The 20,086-nt window shown below is 34.7% G+C and overlaps 1 protein-coding gene across 2 annotated transcripts; it reads left to right on the top strand.

Annotated features, from left to right (window-relative positions):
• The first annotated feature begins 663 nt into the window (after positions 1-663).
• On the top strand, positions 664-18,454 carry LOC122018900. 2 transcript variants are annotated; one of them, XM_042576361.1, is made up of 11 exons: positions 664-1,139; positions 5,889-5,975; positions 6,203-6,282; positions 6,367-7,347; positions 13,116-13,204; positions 13,910-14,013; positions 14,114-14,210; positions 14,293-14,368; positions 14,464-14,578; positions 14,659-15,190; positions 17,401-18,454. In XM_042576361.1, exons 1-11 carry the CDS (start codon positions 872-874, stop codon positions 17,876-17,878), a joined length of 2,907 nt encoding a protein of 968 aa, XP_042432295.1. In that variant the 5' UTR covers positions 664-871; the 3' UTR covers positions 17,879-18,454. The 2 variants fall into 2 exon arrangements, with proteins under 2 accessions (XP_042432295.1, XP_042432296.1); XM_042576362.1 differs by lacking the exon at positions 664-1,139 and having other exon boundaries at positions 6,126-6,282.
• Positions 18,455-20,086: the final 1,632 nt, after the last annotated feature.

The raw sequence follows: 20,086 nt of genomic DNA, 5'->3' as shown, positions 1-20,086 counted from the left end.
AGCAAAAGTATAGGTATTTCGGAAATATACCACACTATTGTATTTAAAAATTTGAGTATGTGAAATGAATAATGATAAAAAAATGATGAACAAGGTAACATCAAATTTGGGATGCTTGACCTGATCCTATGGAAGTTTTTCACTTACCGCTAGGGCTAAATGGGGAAACGCTCGTGAAGGACATTTCAGAACCCCAACATTCCATAGTTACATGTTCTATTTAAAGAAAAAAAATCTCTACGGTAGTAATAAAGGTAGAATTCGTCACCCCAATAGCCTCACACGATCAACCTCACAACCCGTGTTGGCCTATGGACGGGTTGACGGAGGCGCTGGGGGTGAGCGAATCGCCTTTTACCACACGATCAACCTCACAACTATCTATAAAAAAAATAAATCGAAAAATTATAATTGACCAATAAAAAAAAAGGACTTTTTTCTTACTATTCAAATTCTTATCTTATAATACCAACTTTATCTTAGTACTAACCATCACGAAAGCATAAGGTATTATGAAAGAAAAAAAAAAAAATCTCTACAGGTATAGTGTAGGTGCCATTTACTAAAGAAACGAATAATAATGAAACGGGTCAAGTAAGTTGACGAAATAAATGCGAATTAAGAGTTCTAGGTATATAGGGGAAACCGTGTGTGGCTGGCAGTTGGCATATGTCGCTGTTTCTCGGCTGACTGCTGCTACTGCCGCCGTAGCCGTAGCCGTAGCCGGTGCCGTTACATCCACTCGCGATCTCGCCTATCCTTTTCTGACCATTCGCCTTCGTCTTCCTCTTCTTCTTATTCTCCTCCTCGACCTTTCCGCTGCTACGCTTCCCAATCGGAAGCCCTAGGAATCCTCGTCCCGCGCTCGATCATGCCGTTGCTGTGTCGCCCTGCGTCCCCCAATGCTCTGCATCTGAGGGTCAACCTCAGATGCCGAACCCCGCCGCGCCTCTTCCTCCTCCTCCTCCGTACGCGGTTCCCTCCGTTTGGCCGTCGCCTTCGGTCTGCGGCTGCTTCCGGGGGCCAAAGGAATCGGGGAGCTTGGAGTGGCTCTGACGGTGGGTCGCCGGATTACTTCGCTGGTTGGTCCGCTGCAGGGAACGGTGGGAGTGCCTCCTCGGGAAAGGAGAAATTAGAAGGTGAGCTGTTTTTCGTAAACAAATTCATACTCGTGTGAGATGCTACGGGATCGTCTTCGTAGGGAGTGGAGTCTTCACTTTCCCACGAGGCATTTGGGATCTGTGAACTTGATTTTCCCGTTAGGGGGAATGGAATCATTTCGCTTTTCTACTTTAGTGGAATTGTAAAAACTAATTAAAGAGAAAAGGGAAATTTGGATCTCTTTTCTCCACTTTCGGTGTTCCAGAGGAGAGAAAGGAAAGGTATTGCAAAGATAGGTTAAACCCTACGTGTCTTAGGGATTTTAATGACAAAATTAAAGGGTTAAATTTTGTTCCTCTCCTTATAAGACAAAGGAAATTCCTGCCTCTCTTCCTTTCTATCCCTCAAAAATCTTCTTCCACATAAATGTCAACCTCGTTTTGATAAAATGTGGCATGTATACATTACTTATTTTCTTTCATGCTTTAGAACATAAGGACTTTTGGTTAAATATGAATCAGTTGATGGACAATTTCTTTTATGGAACTTGTTACTGGCATAGCTGAAGCTAAGTTCTAGACATGTACTACTCACATAATAAGGAATGTATTTAATCATGCCTCTTAGCTTATGGAAACACATTTTTTGCTTTGAATTTTTATGATGAATTCTCACTTAATTGGTTACTTGTTGACCCTTATTTTCTTATTTCGGTTTAAAATATTAGTTAACGACATTAGTCAATTGAAGATCAGATACAATCCCACAGATGTAATTTAAAAAAGAGGTACATTAAGAATGACAATTAGTGAGAAATGAAAAAAAAAAAAATCAACATGTGTTTCTTCTAGTAATCAACATAAATGGAGGGGACATGGAAAAAAAATTGAGGTTATAATATTAGGCAAACATCAAAAGGACGCTCCATTTTAATAGAATCATCAAGGGGTGCCTTTTCAATTTACTAGGTATCTAAGAATTGAGTCTCAGCTTCGGTGAATTCAAGGATGAGCTTTCCTTAATGGACGGTTGACCTAAGGACGTTAGGCTGATGGGCCATCCGCTGCGAGCGTTTCCCAATTTATCCTGATGACTAGTGGGAAACTTATGTGGGGCAGACCGGTCACTCGAATTAGTCAGTGTAAACTGGATACCAAGTTCCAACTAAAAAAAAGGTGCCTTTTTGATTTATCATCAAACGAACGCCCTAGGATGCCCCACTTTATGTAAATTGCTAACCCTCATTTTCTTGGCCAAATAAAATCGAATAAGTTGTCTTCCGATCTATATCCTGCTCAATTCATCAAAGGACACCCTAATATTACTGCAACCCTTTAATTCCATCGAACTAGCAAATGTTGCTTTGTCTCTTTGTCGTTGGCAGACCTCTCTCCTTTTTTCTCTAATCTACACTGTCGGTTTTCTTCAGTTATTTTTTTTTTAAAATTTCTTCTCCATTTTCATGTATACATTTTGAAGCCTTTGTTCATTCAAAGAAAATTTTCTACCATATAAATCTTAAAGAAATATCAAAATAAGCAGATCTCGACACTCACTCATGTTTCTTCTCCATTGGGTCCAGAGAATGCATAAGAGTGTTGGTGAAGTTATACTAGGTTAGAAATTTCGTCGAACCAACAAATGCCACTTTGGCTCTCTATCATTGGCAGAAGTCTCTCCTTTTTTTCCGATTTATACTGACATTTTTCTTTAGCTATTTTTATTTTTATTTCTTCTCCTTTTTCATATATATATTTGAAATCCTTTGTTCGTTCAAAAGTTCTTTTCTACAATATAATGCATAAGAGTGCATGTTTGTGAATTTGGAGAAGATTAGGTCTATCTAGTAGTTTTGAACAAAATTGCTATATGACCCTAAATTGTCCCAAGTGTTAAATATATGATCCTTTTCTTATTATACATACTATGAAAATTTAATGTGTTAGTTCTGCAGGGTTAGATGTCTTTCTGTTCTATATAGACAAGATTTCCCATGATGGCTCTAGAAGTGTTGTGCTTAACACAGTTATAGAAATAAATTAAAGTGAAATGCCTTTTATTTTTTGGAGGTGGGATTGTGAAGCAAGATGCTTCACCTCTTCAAATGACCTAGTAAGTCTCACAAGGCTGGGTTTTAGAGTTCCGTTTACATACTATGCACACTCGACTACACCATTAACATGACTATCATTTACTAAAAATAAGTTGTCCAAGTGTAGTTTCTTCCGCAAGTTGTCAATTAGGTGAAGAAAGTTATGATTTATTGTTGAATAATCACTTGATTGTAGAATAATAATGATAGAGAGGAAAAGTGTAGTTTTGTAACTTTTATTTATGTGTAAAGTAGAAAATTGTAATTATATGATATATGTGCATAAAAAAATTATACTTTGATATATGTGTAAGGAGAAAATTAAAACTTTATAACTTTGATATATGTGGAAGTAGGAAAATTGTAACTCTGTAATTTCAATATATATGCAATGGGAAATTTTTTAACTCTATAACTTTAATTTATGTGAAATTTAACCCTTTTATGTCTAGGCAGTAGTTTTTTTAAAATTGTATAAATATGAAGAGTAATGAATTCTGCACTTTTATAGGACTCAGAGAATACATACAGACTCATAAAGTGTTTGTTTATGAATTTAAAGAAGGCATATAGAAAATTCAGAGGGTCTAGGGATTGTTTCTAAATTTAGAGCAATTTAGGTCTATGTACCAATATTGTCCAAAACTACTACATGGATCTAAATGTTCCAAATATAAAAAGAACGCATATAATGACTCCAAAGGGTATAAGGAATGCACAATAGTACTTGTTTGTAAATTTAGAGCAATTTAGGTCTTTTCAGCCAATTTTGTTCAAAAGTTTTATGTGGATCTAAATTGGTCTAAATTTACAAAGAAATGCATATAATGAATTCAGAATATATAACGTTTAGGGAATGCATAGGGGTGCTTGTTTATGAATTTAGAGATGTTAAGTCCGTATAACTTTTTGTTCAAAACTACTAAGTCTTAAACTGATCTAAATTATAAAAATAAAACATATAGCAAATTTAGAAGGTCTTTGGAATGCATAGGAGTGTATGCTTGTGATTTTAGAGCAGTTTAGCTCCATGTAACAACAATTTTGAACAAACCTGATAATTGGAAAAGGAATACATATAGTGATTGTTTATGAGTTAGAATGTTAAGTCTATATCACATTTTGTTCAAAACTACTACATAGTCTTAAACTGGTCTAAATTATAAAAGGAAGACTTATAGCAAATTTAGAGGGTCTATGGAACACATAGGAGTTTATGCTTGTGATTTTAGAGCAGTTTAGCTCCATGTAACAATTTTGAAGATACCTGATATATGTCTTTGAACTTATTTAAATTGGAAAAGGAAGACATATAGTGACTTTAGAGGATCTAGGGAACATATAAAAGTGCTTGTTTATGAATTTAATCGCTCTGGGTGCATGTAGCACTTCTATATGAACCGCAATTACCCTTAGAAAAGGAAGATATATAGCGACTCTAGAGGTTTTAGGGAACACATAAGAGGATCCTTTTTCAATTTAGAGAAATTTAAGACCAATTGGTTTTAAACTGTTCTAAAATTGGAGAACCATGACCCTAGAGGGTACATGGAACACAGGAGTAGATGTTTGTGAATTTAAAGAATTAGTTAAAATTGGAAAAAGAATGCACATGACTATTACATTTGGAGAATGCATAGAAGAGTAGCACTGTTGAACAAAACTTCTACATTCTACATGACCGTAAATTGGTTTAGAATGGAAAAGGAATACATTTTTTTTAATTATTTTTTAAATTTTAAAACAATGTAACAGCTTTAAAAAATTTATGGTAGAATTCATATCATTTTACTTTTTTTTTACAGATTTTTTGGTATATATATTTTTAAAATTTACAATTTAATGTAGCATATTTTACCAAAACTGCACTTAAAATTGCTACATGAGTTTGCTTAGAGGCGCGCATTTTCTTGGCTAGATGATCGTTCTACTATTTTTAGGTGGCCGAGTAAAGGTGCAGCGAGCTTTGAAGTATAAATTTGGAAGACAATACTGGGTGAGACATCTTGAGACACCCGCTTGATCATAAAATAAAAGGGATGCCCTCGTGGCAATTCTGTAATGAAGGGTCGCACTTTTGATTTTTGTCCTATAATATTAGGTCAAAAGAAAAGGCATGGAAAGAAAAAATGGAAATCACAAGTGCTAGTGTAGGGGTGTGTTCTTAGTTATGATGGAGCCTCTCAATTTTAAGGAATTCTGTATAACAATTGTTGGAACAGCTTGTGCAGTAATTTATTGTCTTTTCACATATGCTTTGCAATTCTTAGTTGATTTTTCTCAAAAAGTGATTATGAGGAAATATTTAATTTATTCTGATGAAGTTAAGTCACCTTTCTCATGGGTAAATAACTTGCTAGCACCAATAAGAAAAAGAATATGTTGATAATCTTGATTTCCCTGGTAAACAAATTCTGCCTAATCTAACATGATATGTCTTCCTTTAATCTACCAACAAGGGAAGATGATCATGTTATTAGATGTAAGATGATCTTGATTTTGTGTAATTGAACTAGGCAAAATATTTTCAGAATAGAACTGGGTTGTTGATAGCCAACAAAAAAACTATAGCATTTGGTTTTTAAAGTTCTTAATCAAACTGTGTGTTTCCTGCTATTGAGATTGTATTACAACTATTCTACATTTTCTTATCAATTTTGAGTCTGTTGAAACACTTGTAGAAGTGCACTTCCAGGTATGCTAGGAGCTGCACTTGCTGGACTACTTTTTGTTGCTGGAGTTACATTTGCAGCACTGTCAATTTATAGTAAGCGTGCACATGGTATGTTCTATTGATCAAAACAACTTATGTTTCTAATATTATTTTTCATTTAAAATAGACACCTTAAAAATTTGGTAACCTCTCTTTAGTTGTGAGACAGCTATTGTTACTTGAACGTTATGCATTTAAGAATTTGTCAAATACTTTCAGCTATTCGACAACCATATAGTATTTTTGCAAACACATATAGCCAATCAAAGTGCATGCTTTGATTAGAGTTTCAACAGGAGCCAACCGAGAGATGGAACCAGTAACAACAGAGCAGGAAAGCTTCATATCCAGTGATGTCGATGAGAATGTTGATCGAGTAAGACAGTTCTACAATAATGTGGCTTTAGTTCATAAAGAAAACATAGTAAATCTGTAAACACTAATATTAAGTGTTATCCAGGACTTCCTCCCAGAAATTAGTGGAGAAGCAACTAAGAGCAGATTGGATGTTTTACAAAATGGAGATGTTGACACTGAAGCTACATTTATACATGCTAAATCAACCCAAGTTGACGGTGATGCTACTGAGAGAACATTTGATCAAGATAATACTGAAGTAGTAGAAGAAATTAATGATAGTCCTTTACCTGATGGATTTAATACCAGTAATGCTGATTTTCCTACAAATGCTGCTGGTGCTGGTGTTCCACCTAGTAAGGAGATTATAAAAGATTTTGATGCCGCCACCTTATCTGAGACTGAGAACTCAGTGACAGGAAATGATGTGAATATGCTCAGGACTATGACACATGATGATTTAGTTCAATCTGATATTGTTTGTATAGATGATCATTATGAAGGAAGCATCAAAGCTGCAGAAAACTCAAATTTTGAAGTCCCATTTGATCAGTTTGTTGGATCTGAGAGCCAGTTTGACGCTGCTTCAGAGGAAAATTTAGTTAGCCAAGTTGGCTCCCAGGATTTGGTAGTGATCTCACGGTCTTTCACAGAGGACCAAGCTTTTGGAGAGAACAAGATGCACAGTCCTGAATCTTTCACTTTAGATCTGCCATCATCCAACCCCATTGAAAATGCTTCTCCAGAAACATCTTTCAATTTAGATTTTCGTGACACTTACAGTCTGCTGCTTCAGAACGATAGTGTTAATTCTTCAGAAGATTTAATTGATTCTCAATCACGTGCCATCCATTCTGTAACTGTATTAGAAAAGCTAGGTCAAATAGAATCCGATTTAAAATCTGTAAATCAAAATGGAACCTTATCTCCTGATTCACCACTTAATAAACAATCTTCTCATTCTGGAATACCTGCTCCGTGTCACATATCTGCAACTCACCAAATACCCATTGGAAAAGTTTTGGTTCCTCCATTAGTTGATCAGGTTCAGGGGCAAGCTTTAGCAGCATTGCAATTTCTAAAGGTAATAACTAGTTTTTTTTTATTTCTGTTGCTATTTATTGAATTAGTTAGAAATTCTATGTCCTAATGACAACATTGGTCTATTTGTTGAAAAATACTGTATTTAAGTATTGTAAGGATACTTTAACTCTTTACTTTTCATGATAGGATCTCAACACGCCATGAAGTTTTTTTTACTTTCCATCTATGATCCTTATGATTGTCTTGGCTTTAAGATCTTATGATCCTATGAGAAAATGTGCTAGACTATCCAAGTTCCATACAGGATGAAAAAAAGTAAACTATGCTAGAATCCTGCAAACCTAATATAGTCAGACACATACATGCACATGGACATTCTAAACAATAGCATCTACTGAAAGTAGACTATTTTTTTGCTACCAGGTCTATCTAAGAAACTTTCAAGTTTCAATTATGTTACAACTCTTGTTAATTTTTAAGCGGAAGAATCCCTTTTAACCTCCTTGCTGCCATTGATTTTATATAAATATACTTGCCGCATGAAAATGCAACATCTTAACAATTACATTCTATGTACTAAAGTTCATAACTGGGCAATTTTACAGTTAGGTGTGGTATTGGCTCCAAGTAGGCCGTAGTATGACATGTGGATATCATGGTGATTTGTAATTTTTATTAGGAGATTAGGTGACTAGTGATACACTTGTGCAATCTCCTCCAGCAATGCGCTCAGATTAGGACCTACATGGATTTTCCTTGTATTATATTTTTCATATCTTTAGTGTAAGAATATTTAACTAAGGTCCATTATGATAGACGACAACAACAACAATCAACCCTTATTCCACTAGGTGGGGTCGGCTAGGGTTCATGATGTTAGAAATGTAAAATGTGAGATGTTCGCGAAAATATCATAAAATTAGATTGTGCAAATCACATTTGAATTTGTTTTGATAGGCTTTAACACATGAAGAAACTTTACATTATAATAAGATAAAATTTAATTCAATTGACTATCTAATTGCTATACTATTATTTTTATATATAATCTAAATTAAAATGGTATTAAATAAATAAAACACATCTAAATTTATCTTGTCATGCTTCCATGCATGTCAAAGCATGGTAAATGTAAAACAACATGGTGCCAAAACTGTACCTTTTCAATGAGGGATAAAAATTATGGTATAAAATGATATAAATATTATCCCTAGATATGTAGTTTTGTTCTTATTTTTCTTATCCATCTCTATTCTCTCTCCCTCTCCATCTCCAATCCATCATCAACATCATATGTTGGTGCCCTAGCATGGTGCTTGAGATTTCAAAGCTTGATTTCTATATTTCCATGTAGACACTTTAAAGTTACAAATAGAGTCACAATATTTCCTCTTAGAGTTGTTTAATAATGTATAAGATCTCATATTGTTGTAAATATATTTAATACTAGGACCACTTAAAGAGTTAATGGTAAAGAATCTAGGATTTTTCAAAAACCTTGCTATTATATATATTCATTCTTCTTTGGAATTGGTAATTTTTTTTAAAAAAATTATTTAAATGATTTAAATTGGTAAATTATTTAAATTTTAAAAATAAATTATAAAAAATTAAAAAATTAAATGTAAAAATAATAAATAATAAAAAATTATATAAATCATTTTAAAAAAATTATTGAATATGATATTGAAAATGAAAAAAAGTCTGATCAAGGGAGGGTAAGTACTTTAGTTTCCTTATATAAGAATAAGGGACACATACAAAATTGTGTAAACTATAGAGGTATTAAACTAATGAGTCATATCATGAAACTTTGGGAGAAAGTAATAGAAAAAAGATTAAGGAAGGATACCATGGTGATCGAAAATTAATTTGGGTTGATGTCGGGAAGGTCGACAATAGAAGTTATTCATCTTCTCAGATAACTAATTGAAAAATATCGACACCAAAAACAAAATACATATGATATTCATTGATTTAGAAAAAGCTTATGATAGAGTTTCAAGAGAAATTATATGGAGAATTTTAAAAAAGAGAAGTGTTAGCGTAACATATATTGAACTAATTAAGGATATGTATGAGGATGTAACTGCCAGAGTAAACACTTTAGGCGGAATAACTGAATTATTTTTAATAAAGATAAGGTTACATTAAAGATTAGCTCTAAGTCTTACACTAATTATGGACGAACTCACTACACACATTCAAGACACAGTATCGTGGTGCATGTTGTTTGCAGATGATATTGTTTTGGTAGATGAAACACGTGAAGGAGTAAATGCTAAATTAGAATTTTGAGAGAAACATTAGAAGGAAATGGTTTTAGGCTTAGTAGAATAAAGACACAATATATAGAATTTAAATTTAGTATTATTAGATGTAAGATGATGAGTTGTCCGAAACCAAGAGCTTTAAATATTGAAGTTCATTTTTGCAAAACGATGGAGTACATATAATACAAGCAGGATAGTTGAAATGGAGAAGAGCATTGGATGTTTTATGTGACCGTAAAGTATCTCTAAAACTTAAAAGGAAAATTTTACAAAATCGCAGTTAAACCTGCTATGTTATATGGAACTGAATGTTGGGTGTGACTCAAGCACATGAGCAGAAAATGAGAGTTGCATGTTAGGGTGTGACTCAAGCACATGAGCAGAAAATGAGAGTTGCAGATATGAGGATGTTAAGGTGGATGTATGGACATACGAGGATGGACAGAATAAGAAATGAGAACATTAGAGAGAAAGTCGGAGTTGCATCTATTGAGGGAAAACTTCGAAAGACACATTTAAGATGGTACAGGCATATACTTAGATGACCAATAAATGCTCCAGTTAGACGATGTGAAACTATGACAAATACACATATTAAACAAGGAAGAGAAAAACTAAAAAAGACTTGGTTAACAACAATATAACAAGATAAAATTTATTTAAGTATAAATGATGATATAATATGAGATAGAGTTCAATGACGTAAAAAGATCCATATAGTTAACCTCACCTAGTGGGATAAAGTTTGGTTGTTGTTATTGGAATTGGTAAAAAAAATCAAAAATAAAAATAAAATAAAAAATTAATATCTCTATTCTCTGTCCATCTCCTATCTGTCATTATCATATGTTGGTCCTCTGGCATGGTATGAAAATTGTAAAGCTTGAGATTTCAAATCTTGATTTGTATATTTACATGTAGGCATTTAGAAGTTACAAATTGATTCCCAACATTTCCTACCAAAGTGGTTTAATAATATATAAAATCCCATATTGTTACAAATATATTTAATACTAGGATCACTTAAAGATGATGGTAAAAAATTTAGGATTTTCCAAAAACCTAGTTATCAAATGTATTCATTTCTTTGGAATTGGTAAAGAAAATATTTAGGAGCAATAACACCAAATTTTTGGATAATTAGGTATTTAGAATCAATTAATATCAACCATTATATGTATTATGATATAAAATTAAAATTATTGATAATAACTAAATTGTATAACTAATATCATTCTTTATTTGGTGGTATGAATATGTACTTAGATGACCAATAAATGTTCCAGACACGAGGTGAAACTATGACAAATACACACATTAATGAGAATGATTTAAAAAGATTTGGTTAACAATGATAAAACATGATAAAATTTATTTAAATATAAATGATGATATAGTAAGGGATAGAGTCCAATGGCTAGGAGGATCCATAGCATAGTAGGATAAAGTTTGGTTGTTGTTATATATAAATAATATCATTACAACAAGATAAATAAATAATAACAATTATATTAGCAATAAAAATTAGCATTGGTACTAATCAAATATTATTGATAATCGTATAACTTAAATAATGTTAATAAAACTTTATTATTGTTAATAGTTGATAGTTTCTTGACTTAACCTCTCCTTCTTCAAAACTTTGTTTTCTTGTGTTCCATTAAACAATAGACTTACACTTGCCAGCTAGTAGGATCAAAAAGCACTGACACTCCTTTCTCTCCATTGTTTGCGACACTACTTGTTGATGGTTTGGAAAATTTGAGTTGGAATGGTTCAATTACTGAGCTTTCAACACAATTCTTCCAAATCTCCTTTATTTTAGATAGCCAATCAAATCCTTATCTATTTACTTAGATTCCTAGTTGTGTTTGATTTTTCAACTGAAATCGGATTAACACTTGCTAATTATTTACACAATTCAGCATTAGTTTGTTTCCTGGTCGTGTTCAAATTTTCAAATGAAATTAGATTGACACTTGCAGATTCTTAGATGATATGACATTAGTTTGTTTGCTGGTTGTGTTTGAATTTTCAAATTGAAACCGGATCAACACTTCAATTCTTGCCTAACTTGGTTGATTCCCAATTCCCTCATAAGCAAAAGAAATATCAAATAATCAAAGCATACAGATCTCATGCTTGTGTCCAGGTCTCAATGAGCTTAGAAGACTATAGGTCAATAGCCTCCAAAAGTAGGACATGTATTCGAGCGATTATCCTCCCTCAAATTACTTTGTCTGATTCAGGAATGAGCAACTTTTGATGTTAGGTATTTTAGTTGACTTTGATAGAGCAACACAGGAGACAAAACTTTCCCAATTTAATCTTTAAGGTGGTGGTCATGGAGCTCAGAAAAGTTGGGAGGGAAGTGGTAGGAAAGGACTTTGATGTAATTGAAGAACTGGCATTTCAACACAGGACCGCTGGGAAATCAAAGAATGACAGGAGTTGCCGACAAACTACAGTAGCAGAAACAAAGTCAAGGAGGTGTTATATCTGTAGCAGTATTAAGACAAGGGATTGCTGCCAATGGCCATTATTTGAAGTTGAAGGACCACACTTTGGTGGGTATCGACTCCGGATTTGGTAAGGGCAGGCAAAGGTGGTGAAACATGTAGGCATATTTGTCTCAGCCGGAGCAAGGAACTCTAGGTATCATGCAAGCATGTGTAGGGAAGAGAACAAGCATGAGTTGAATCATTTATGAGTAGATGTGGGCTGAGGAGCGAGTGCGATTCTTGGTCTGATGAAGAAAGAAAGCCTCGTGCAAACAGACCTGGAGTTGGTGATGAATAATGATGGGGCAAATTGTGGCAACAAAAGCACATGGATGAGGAAGAAGAATCATAAATTCATAATGACGAGACAAGAGAATCACTCAATTGATAGGAACTCACTGTGTGTGAGCATCTTCGTAGATGTACGAAGTCATGATTGCATGAGGAAGATGATCTCATAGGCACATGACATGAGAGAAACGAGGTATCAACTCTTGTATCATGTTGCCAAGAAAATTGTTACGGTTTAACCACAAGTAGTACTTTCTGCTTGTATATATGTATTACATACCATTTACAGCTATATTTGTGTGTATTGTTTTAGTTTCAAGTAGGTATCCGACATTTATAAATGGGTTCCTAACAAATGCCAAAAAATTGTTAAATTATAAAATCTTATTACCCTATGCTAGATCCCTATGAATTCATCACCGTTCTTAAGTAAACTCTTGACTTACACAATGTAGATTTCTTCACTATATTTATCATCATTCTCTTCTATAAGACTTTGGTTTTGCAATTATCCTAAATTGTCATGTGTTTATAATTTCTTGAAGGATAATGTTATATTGGCGTAAATGGTCAAGTGTCAGGAACTTTTATTTAGTTATTTATATGTTAATCTTGATTGGGACAAAACAAGATAAGTTTTTCATTTATCACTGTAGAAAAGCTGAAATTTTTTAGTATGTGCATATCTGTTCTCTCTTATAGGACTACCATAGTTATCTATCACACTCAGTTGAATATTGTAGGTTATTGAGGCTGATGTTCAGCCAGAAGCTGTATGTACTCGTCGTGAGTATGCTCGTTGGTTAGTTATTGCCAGCAGTAATCTTTCCAGGTATAATTCAGTTGTTTTCCAACTAACCTACATCAGGCTTTGTTGTTTATTTCTGTGTATCTGACTAATCCTTTTTTTTAGAAAGTGATCAAAATGCAAGGGTCACAATCTGTACGATTAATGATGTCACCTATTTGGACCCTTCTATTCACTTTTTCACTGGATATTAGATCCTTTCCAATTTTAATCTGGTTTGGAGGTTGAGTTGCTAATAGCTTGCTGGTTTGCTTTGTTTGAGTTACTTAGAGAGTGTTTGGTTTCTATTTTTATTTTTTAAAAAATGCGCGTTTTTCCATTTCTTAGAAAATGACTTTTAGACATTCTCTATTTTCCTATAAAATGATATCTCCTTTTCTAGAAAACAAATGTGGAAATTGTCAACCAGACAATGCTTTTTTATTTTCTCAGAAAATGAAAATAGAAAATTTACAAACCAAACCCTGCCTTAGTTTTTAGGGTTTCTAAGCCTGTTTTATTTTCTTAATAATCTCATGTACACAAGTGTTAACATCTATATCGATGGCTAGTGAAACTGAAACCAGAACTTTATTCAATATACTTGAAAACCAAATAGGTCCAGCTTACTTCTTAGATAAGATTATTTAGATGTTATCCTTTGCTTTTTTTAAAAAAAATCTAAAATGTAATATTCATAGGGAGTCATGCTGCAGTATGTATATTAAGTTCCTGATTTTCCTAAAACAGGACTACACTTTCAAAGATTTATCCAGCTATGTACATAGAGAACATAACTGAACTTGCATTTGATGATGTTACACAAGAAGACCCAGATTTTCCTTATATTCAAGGTATGAATTTTAGAGCATGAGCAACTAATTATAACATGATGCGACTTGTATGGTTTATCAGTCTCATATCCTCTCCTTTATGCCTTGTTTCTTGGGACAGGCTTGGCAGAGGCTGGGCTAATCTCTAGCAAGCTTTCTTTGATGGATTTGGGTCACTCCAGCAATCAGCAAGATTCTGTTCTTTTCTTGCCTGAAGGGTAACATGTCTCCTCATGTCTTTATTTTTCCTTTTGCAGCAAGCATCTGTGACACCTTTTGATCAAACACATTCCATATTAGGCCTGTGTCACGTCTAGATCTCATAAGCTGGAAGATGGCTGTTGAAAGAAGGCAACTTCCACAAGTTGATCAAAATGTAAAGCAAAAAAGTCCTTAGGTCACTTATTCTTGGCCTTGTTTGGAGATTAAGCATCAGTTCTTTACACACTCATGATATCTTTTTATGATCAGGACCTATACCAATGCTCTGGTTATATAGATATTCATAAAATTAATCCAGATGCTTGGCCAGCTTTGGTGGCTGATCTATCTTCTGGCGAGCAAGGAATTTCTGCTCTTGCATTTGGTAAAATTTACCTGGTCTTCTGTTTATATATAATATACTAGATTGCCAGCAATTAACCGTCCTACTTGATTAATGAATAGGTCGCACAAGACTATTTCAACCTGATAAACCTGTCACGAAGGCACAAGCTGCTATTGCACTTGCAACAGGTGATGCGGCAGAGGTGGTCAATGAGGAGCTTGCTCGGATTCAAGCTGAATCATTGGCTGAAACTGCTGTGAATGCACATGCTGCTTTGGTAGCTCAACTTGAAAATGATCTTAATGCAAATTTTGAGAAAGAACTTACCAAGGAAAAGGAGAAAGCAAAGGCTTTAGAGATATTAGCAGAAGAAGTGAAGGTTGAATTAGATAGATTAAAGACTGAAAGGGAGGATGAACATAATTCTCAAATCAAGGAGCATGCTGCTGTTGAATCTGAAATGGAAGTCCTTTCCAGGTTAAGGCATGAGTTGGAAGAGCAATTACAGAGTCTCATGAGTAACAAGCTGGAGATATCTTTTGAGAGGGATAAGATCAACAAACTTAGACAAGAGGCAGAAAGCCAAAATCACGTTATTGCTCAGTTGCAATATGAGCTGGAAGTTGAGAGGAAAGCTATGCACTTAGCAAGGTACTTTAATACTCTATTCTCTTCTCTGTGGTTCTCTAAAGATATTTTGTCTTGCTACATAATCTATGTAATGCTTTCTAGCACGTTACTAATGAGGTTTTGCAAACTAAGAATTTAATTGAGCCAAAGCACTTGTCCTAAAACGTTGCCTGATAATCTTAAAAGGCTAAAGAATCTCATGTAGGTTGCTAAGGATGTATAAAAAAATGGATCCTTTTTTTAGCTCCATATGGGGCGTATATCAGCTACACCCATATCTCATCATAGAAAGTCAATCTCATTTTCCCATTTACATGTGGTACTATGTTGCAAAGGTTTCTAGTACTTAAGAATCAAGATTGTACCATTCAAATACGAACATTTTTGGTTGATAATATTTGTGGGTTATGGCTAGCCTTTCTTCCTTGTAATTGTTTCAATGATTGAGAATTCTCAATTCATTATTTATATTCTTGATGTATCTATGAATAATTTGTGGAATGCAAAGAACCTTGGTACTAGATTATGTGTTTTATAGAAAAACCATTAGTTTAGTCTTTGAGAGGACTTTGTACTTTTAATTAAGGTTCCTCGGCATGTAATATATAATTTTCAGTAAAATTTAACTACTGCACACACCTATGAGAAAAAAAATCCAGCAGGAAAGTCAATTTGAATTCAGACATTCGGTTGCTATTTGAATTCATGAGTGGCCCTCCCTACCTTTACTTGTATTCATTATTGTAACTTACACTTTGCATCCTAAATTGTGGTATCTACAATTAGGTCCCTATACTCTCCCTTAAGCTAGTTTAAAGATATAAAGGAAATCCAGCTTATTATAAATATATTCTATTCTAGGACCTAGATTTGGCAAGTAGATCTACTAACTAACCTTTGGAGAGGTGATATTTTCATTGTATTTCACCTTTACGATAAAGTGTCAATTAATCTGTATAGAGTTTCATCCTCTTATGGAACAATAGCTCGTAGGTATTTGTCCCCATGGGTTGGCGTAGTTGGGTTGCTGTAATAGGTCTTGGGGTCAATTTCCAACTGGTGCAAAATGTCTCGCTAGGTGTCTGACCTCCATGTGCAAAGGGCCGCTGCACTAGGGCAAATGTCCTCGTGATTTACCCCCTTCCAAAGAGTGTGGAGCCATCCTAGAGGGGTCGCTAAGGTGACGGCTTTACCTTTTGCTCCAATAGCTCGTAGGTATTCAAAATGGTCAAAATAGCAATTTGATTGTTATAGTATAGCTTTGTTAGCTCTATGAGTGCGTTTCCCAACTCAGTCATTGACTAAGTGGCAGAAAGCTACCTTAACTAAGTGCAAGCTACCTGAACATATAGTATGAATGATATCACCCTAGGAGAAGGAAGCATACTATAGTGTACTACCATGATGTCTGATGGTGAGGTGGACAGTTAGGGAGAGGGGGATTAGCAAGGGATGTCAATGGGTTGGGCGCAATGCAATCCGAAGCTACCATGTTTTTTCATGGCTTACCTGGCCTTCCCTATGACAAGGTCTCCAAGCACAACAAACTCCAGGGCCACCTAGTTTGTGGGGTGATGTTACCTAACCAGAGAGCTAACATTTTTTTAGTAAATAAATGTGGTCATGTAAAATTATGCATATATCAATAATACTCATTGATTATACAAAGCAAAGGCCACACCACATTAGATGATTCAACTGAAGCCCCAAGTGGAAAATTACATTTCATTCTCTCAAGCACATAGAATTCTGCCCCTGTTAGGAGTACAATTATTCTCTGCAACTAAAACTATGAAAAATTGACTATCAAACCCATGTTATCTTCTAGACTGGAGATCAACATGACAAAAGCTAGCTCGGTGTCAAGAATTGATATAGAAAAAACTCTCGAGTTAGTTTTTGTTGGAAAGTCATAGAAAAAGCTTTCTTATCACATGCAACACATTAAATATGATCTATCAAATTACAGGCAACACATCCCCGAGATGATTCAAGCTAATAAGGCTAAATGCTCAACCCAGCAGTCCCTCACTATGTACATGTTCATGTCATGAGTTTGTTTCAATTCGTTTGCCCAAACAATTAAGTCCCAGGCTTCTAGGGTCATCCCAATTTATGAGCTTTGTCAGGCTTGACGACTGGGACAACTGCTAGCAAAAGTTCCTTTTTTCTCCTTTAAATGATATATTTCTGTGCATGGTTTGAAATTATTTATGTTGCATTTTCATTAGATCCTGGGCAGAGGAGGAGGCCAAAAGAGTTAAGGAGTATGCCAAAGTACTTGAAGAAGCTAGAATAAGGTGGAAGGGGCATTTAATTGATGTTGTTAATGGAGGTTTACAAAATAAAGCTTTCACTGTAACAGCATTGGAGCAGTCTCCAGTTGAACCAACGATTGAAAGAGGCGAAAGCTTGGTTAAGAATCTCAAATCAATGGCAGCTGAATTAAGATTCAGATCTTCTGCTACAATTGAGAAAGTAGCCGAAAAGATTCTATCTTTAATTACAACTTTGAAACAACAGGCTTTAGCTGCTTCCACACAGGTACTGGATCTTTGGAAAAATTTAGCTGCTAAAGCTAAATACTCAGTGGATGGTGTCCAGGAAAATGCCTCTGAGTTCAGCTGTTTTGTCGGAGACCGGACTCGGAGGATGGTAGAAGATTGCAAGGAAGGTGTTGGAAAGATCAGACAGAAGTTCAAGACATGAGAAATTTTTGTTCATTTTATGTAAACTAGAGGTTACAACAAGTGCAAGGAAATGGTCATCAATAGATCAAGATCATCCAGGTCCATAATAAGCTGTTCAAATGGGTTTCTTCTCTGCCAATGTTGGTTGGCACATTCACTCCACATGAAAAACCATAACCAGTGTTTTGGAAGTCATATCGTTTTAATCATTTTCCATGTATGAATACTAATAATGAAGTATACTGACACCTCATTGATCTTAACAGGAACAATGATACCACAAAGATTGTGTTGAGTTTAAGGGAAGTAGCTTATTATGCCATCCCCCTTTTAAGAATTAGCAGTTCTGCCAATGGTGGTTTATAGGTGCAGCTTCTTTGTATGATCTTTAAAGAATTTGTATGAAGTTGTATAGTTTCAAGTATATAATTCATCTGCACTCTGTCCATTTGTTAAGTATTAAGTTGGTAATGTGGTGATGATGTGGTGGAACACTAGATCATTTGCTATGTCAACAATCGAAATGGGAAAAAACAATGAAACTCTAGTGCTGTTCAATTTGATGACATTGGGCATGGCTGGTACTGAAATGGCATGTATGTTTTGTCACATATCATTATCAACACTACTAAGTAGTGGACCTATAGAGTACAGATGGATGATATATTTACTCTTGTGCTTGACCTAAACAGGGTCAGCATGGCTACAAACTCCCATTTGCTTGATGATTCATTCCTTTTGGCCAAAAGTTGATCTTGTTGTTTACTCTTGCACTGAATTGGATTTGTAGTAGTTATTCTTTTTTTTTATTAATTTTTGGAATAGTAACTGATTTATTTTGTTAAAAAAATGAGGTTAGAATATTGACTCTGATAGTCTTACTATTCTCTCATTGTCTTCATGGTTATATTCATTCTCTAAATAGTTGTTTGTAACAAATATATATAATTGTTATATTCCATTCTCCAAGTATCATATATTTCTAGTCGACTTCATGGTTTGATAGAGAAATGTAAGAGGGGGATGAGAATGGATGACTCACAAATCAAACATATCATCAATTCCAATATTTAGTTGGATAATTCATGAAGGTGTGATCGTTTCTAATGTGTCTTTTCCATCCTATACATTTTGTAGTTGTAGATCATCAATTCCTAGTTGTATATCATCAAAATTCAAATGAAGTCTGATGATATGGAGGAATGGGTGAGCTAGGCGGGTCGAATACTAAACATGCTACGAAAGTCTAGTTGATAAAGCGAGTGAGGTTAACTAGGAAGATCAAACAAGTCTTGTGTAGCATTCGAGTCAGCCAATGCGGTGGTTTTGGTTGGGTGGAACGCGGGAACCAAGCAAGTTAGTTGAACTAATGCAGTGGTTTTACCTTGCAATTTGAACATGTTATATACTCTATTGAGTAGCCTAAGCCTTCCTCATCCCTCCGCTTGTGGGTATTACTACGAGCATTCTCAGCTTCTTTCTGATGTGCCGCGAGTAGAATTGTCTTCTTCTTATACATACGTTACGACTACCGGATTTTTTGCAGCCTCAATGAGCGACTTCTACATCTAAGAGATCATGGTAGTGAGGGATATAGAGCTTGTCACTCAAGTGATCATTGTCTGTCTTTCTGAGTAGCTCTCACATTGGCTAAATTGAGGTAAGCATTATCCTCGAAGGGGGATTTAAGAGGTGAGGATCGACACAAACTTTCCTTTAGTTTTCTTCGAATTATTCTCTATGAGAGTTCATAGTGGACTTTAAGCATGCAAAGAGTCACCTCGACAATGGCCCTTCTAAGGTATGATCTTCCTATTTGCTCGAAAGGAATTTCAACGAGTTGAGGTCGACTGAGGTAGCAACTACGAGGCTATTCTATTTAAAAGAGGAAAAAAGGTTATGGAGGATTTGTTGGGATAAAATGATACAAAAGCAACAATCGTTACCAATATGTGTGGCAAGTTAGAGTGGCAATAATATATAGTGGGAATAGAAACAACAAAGAATAGCACAACACTAACACAGCGGTTTAATATGATTTTCAATGCTAAGTTCTTAGATTTTTCATAGAATAAAGAGAGTTTTGTTGACATCTCCAGTTATGCAAGCTGCATATTGGAATCTATCTTTTAAAATTATGTGAGATGCTATTGATTTTATAGTAATGTGCATCTACTTTTAAAATTATGTGTGATGCTATTGATTTTATAGTCGGGGCAGTGTTAGG

This window comes from Zingiber officinale, chromosome 9A (assembly GCF_018446385.1).
Source record: "Zingiber officinale cultivar Zhangliang chromosome 9A, Zo_v1.1, whole genome shotgun sequence".
NCBI classification, from domain to species: Eukaryota; Viridiplantae; Streptophyta; class Magnoliopsida; order Zingiberales; family Zingiberaceae; genus Zingiber; species Zingiber officinale.
This window is presented reverse-complemented; position numbering and strand designations above follow the sequence as displayed.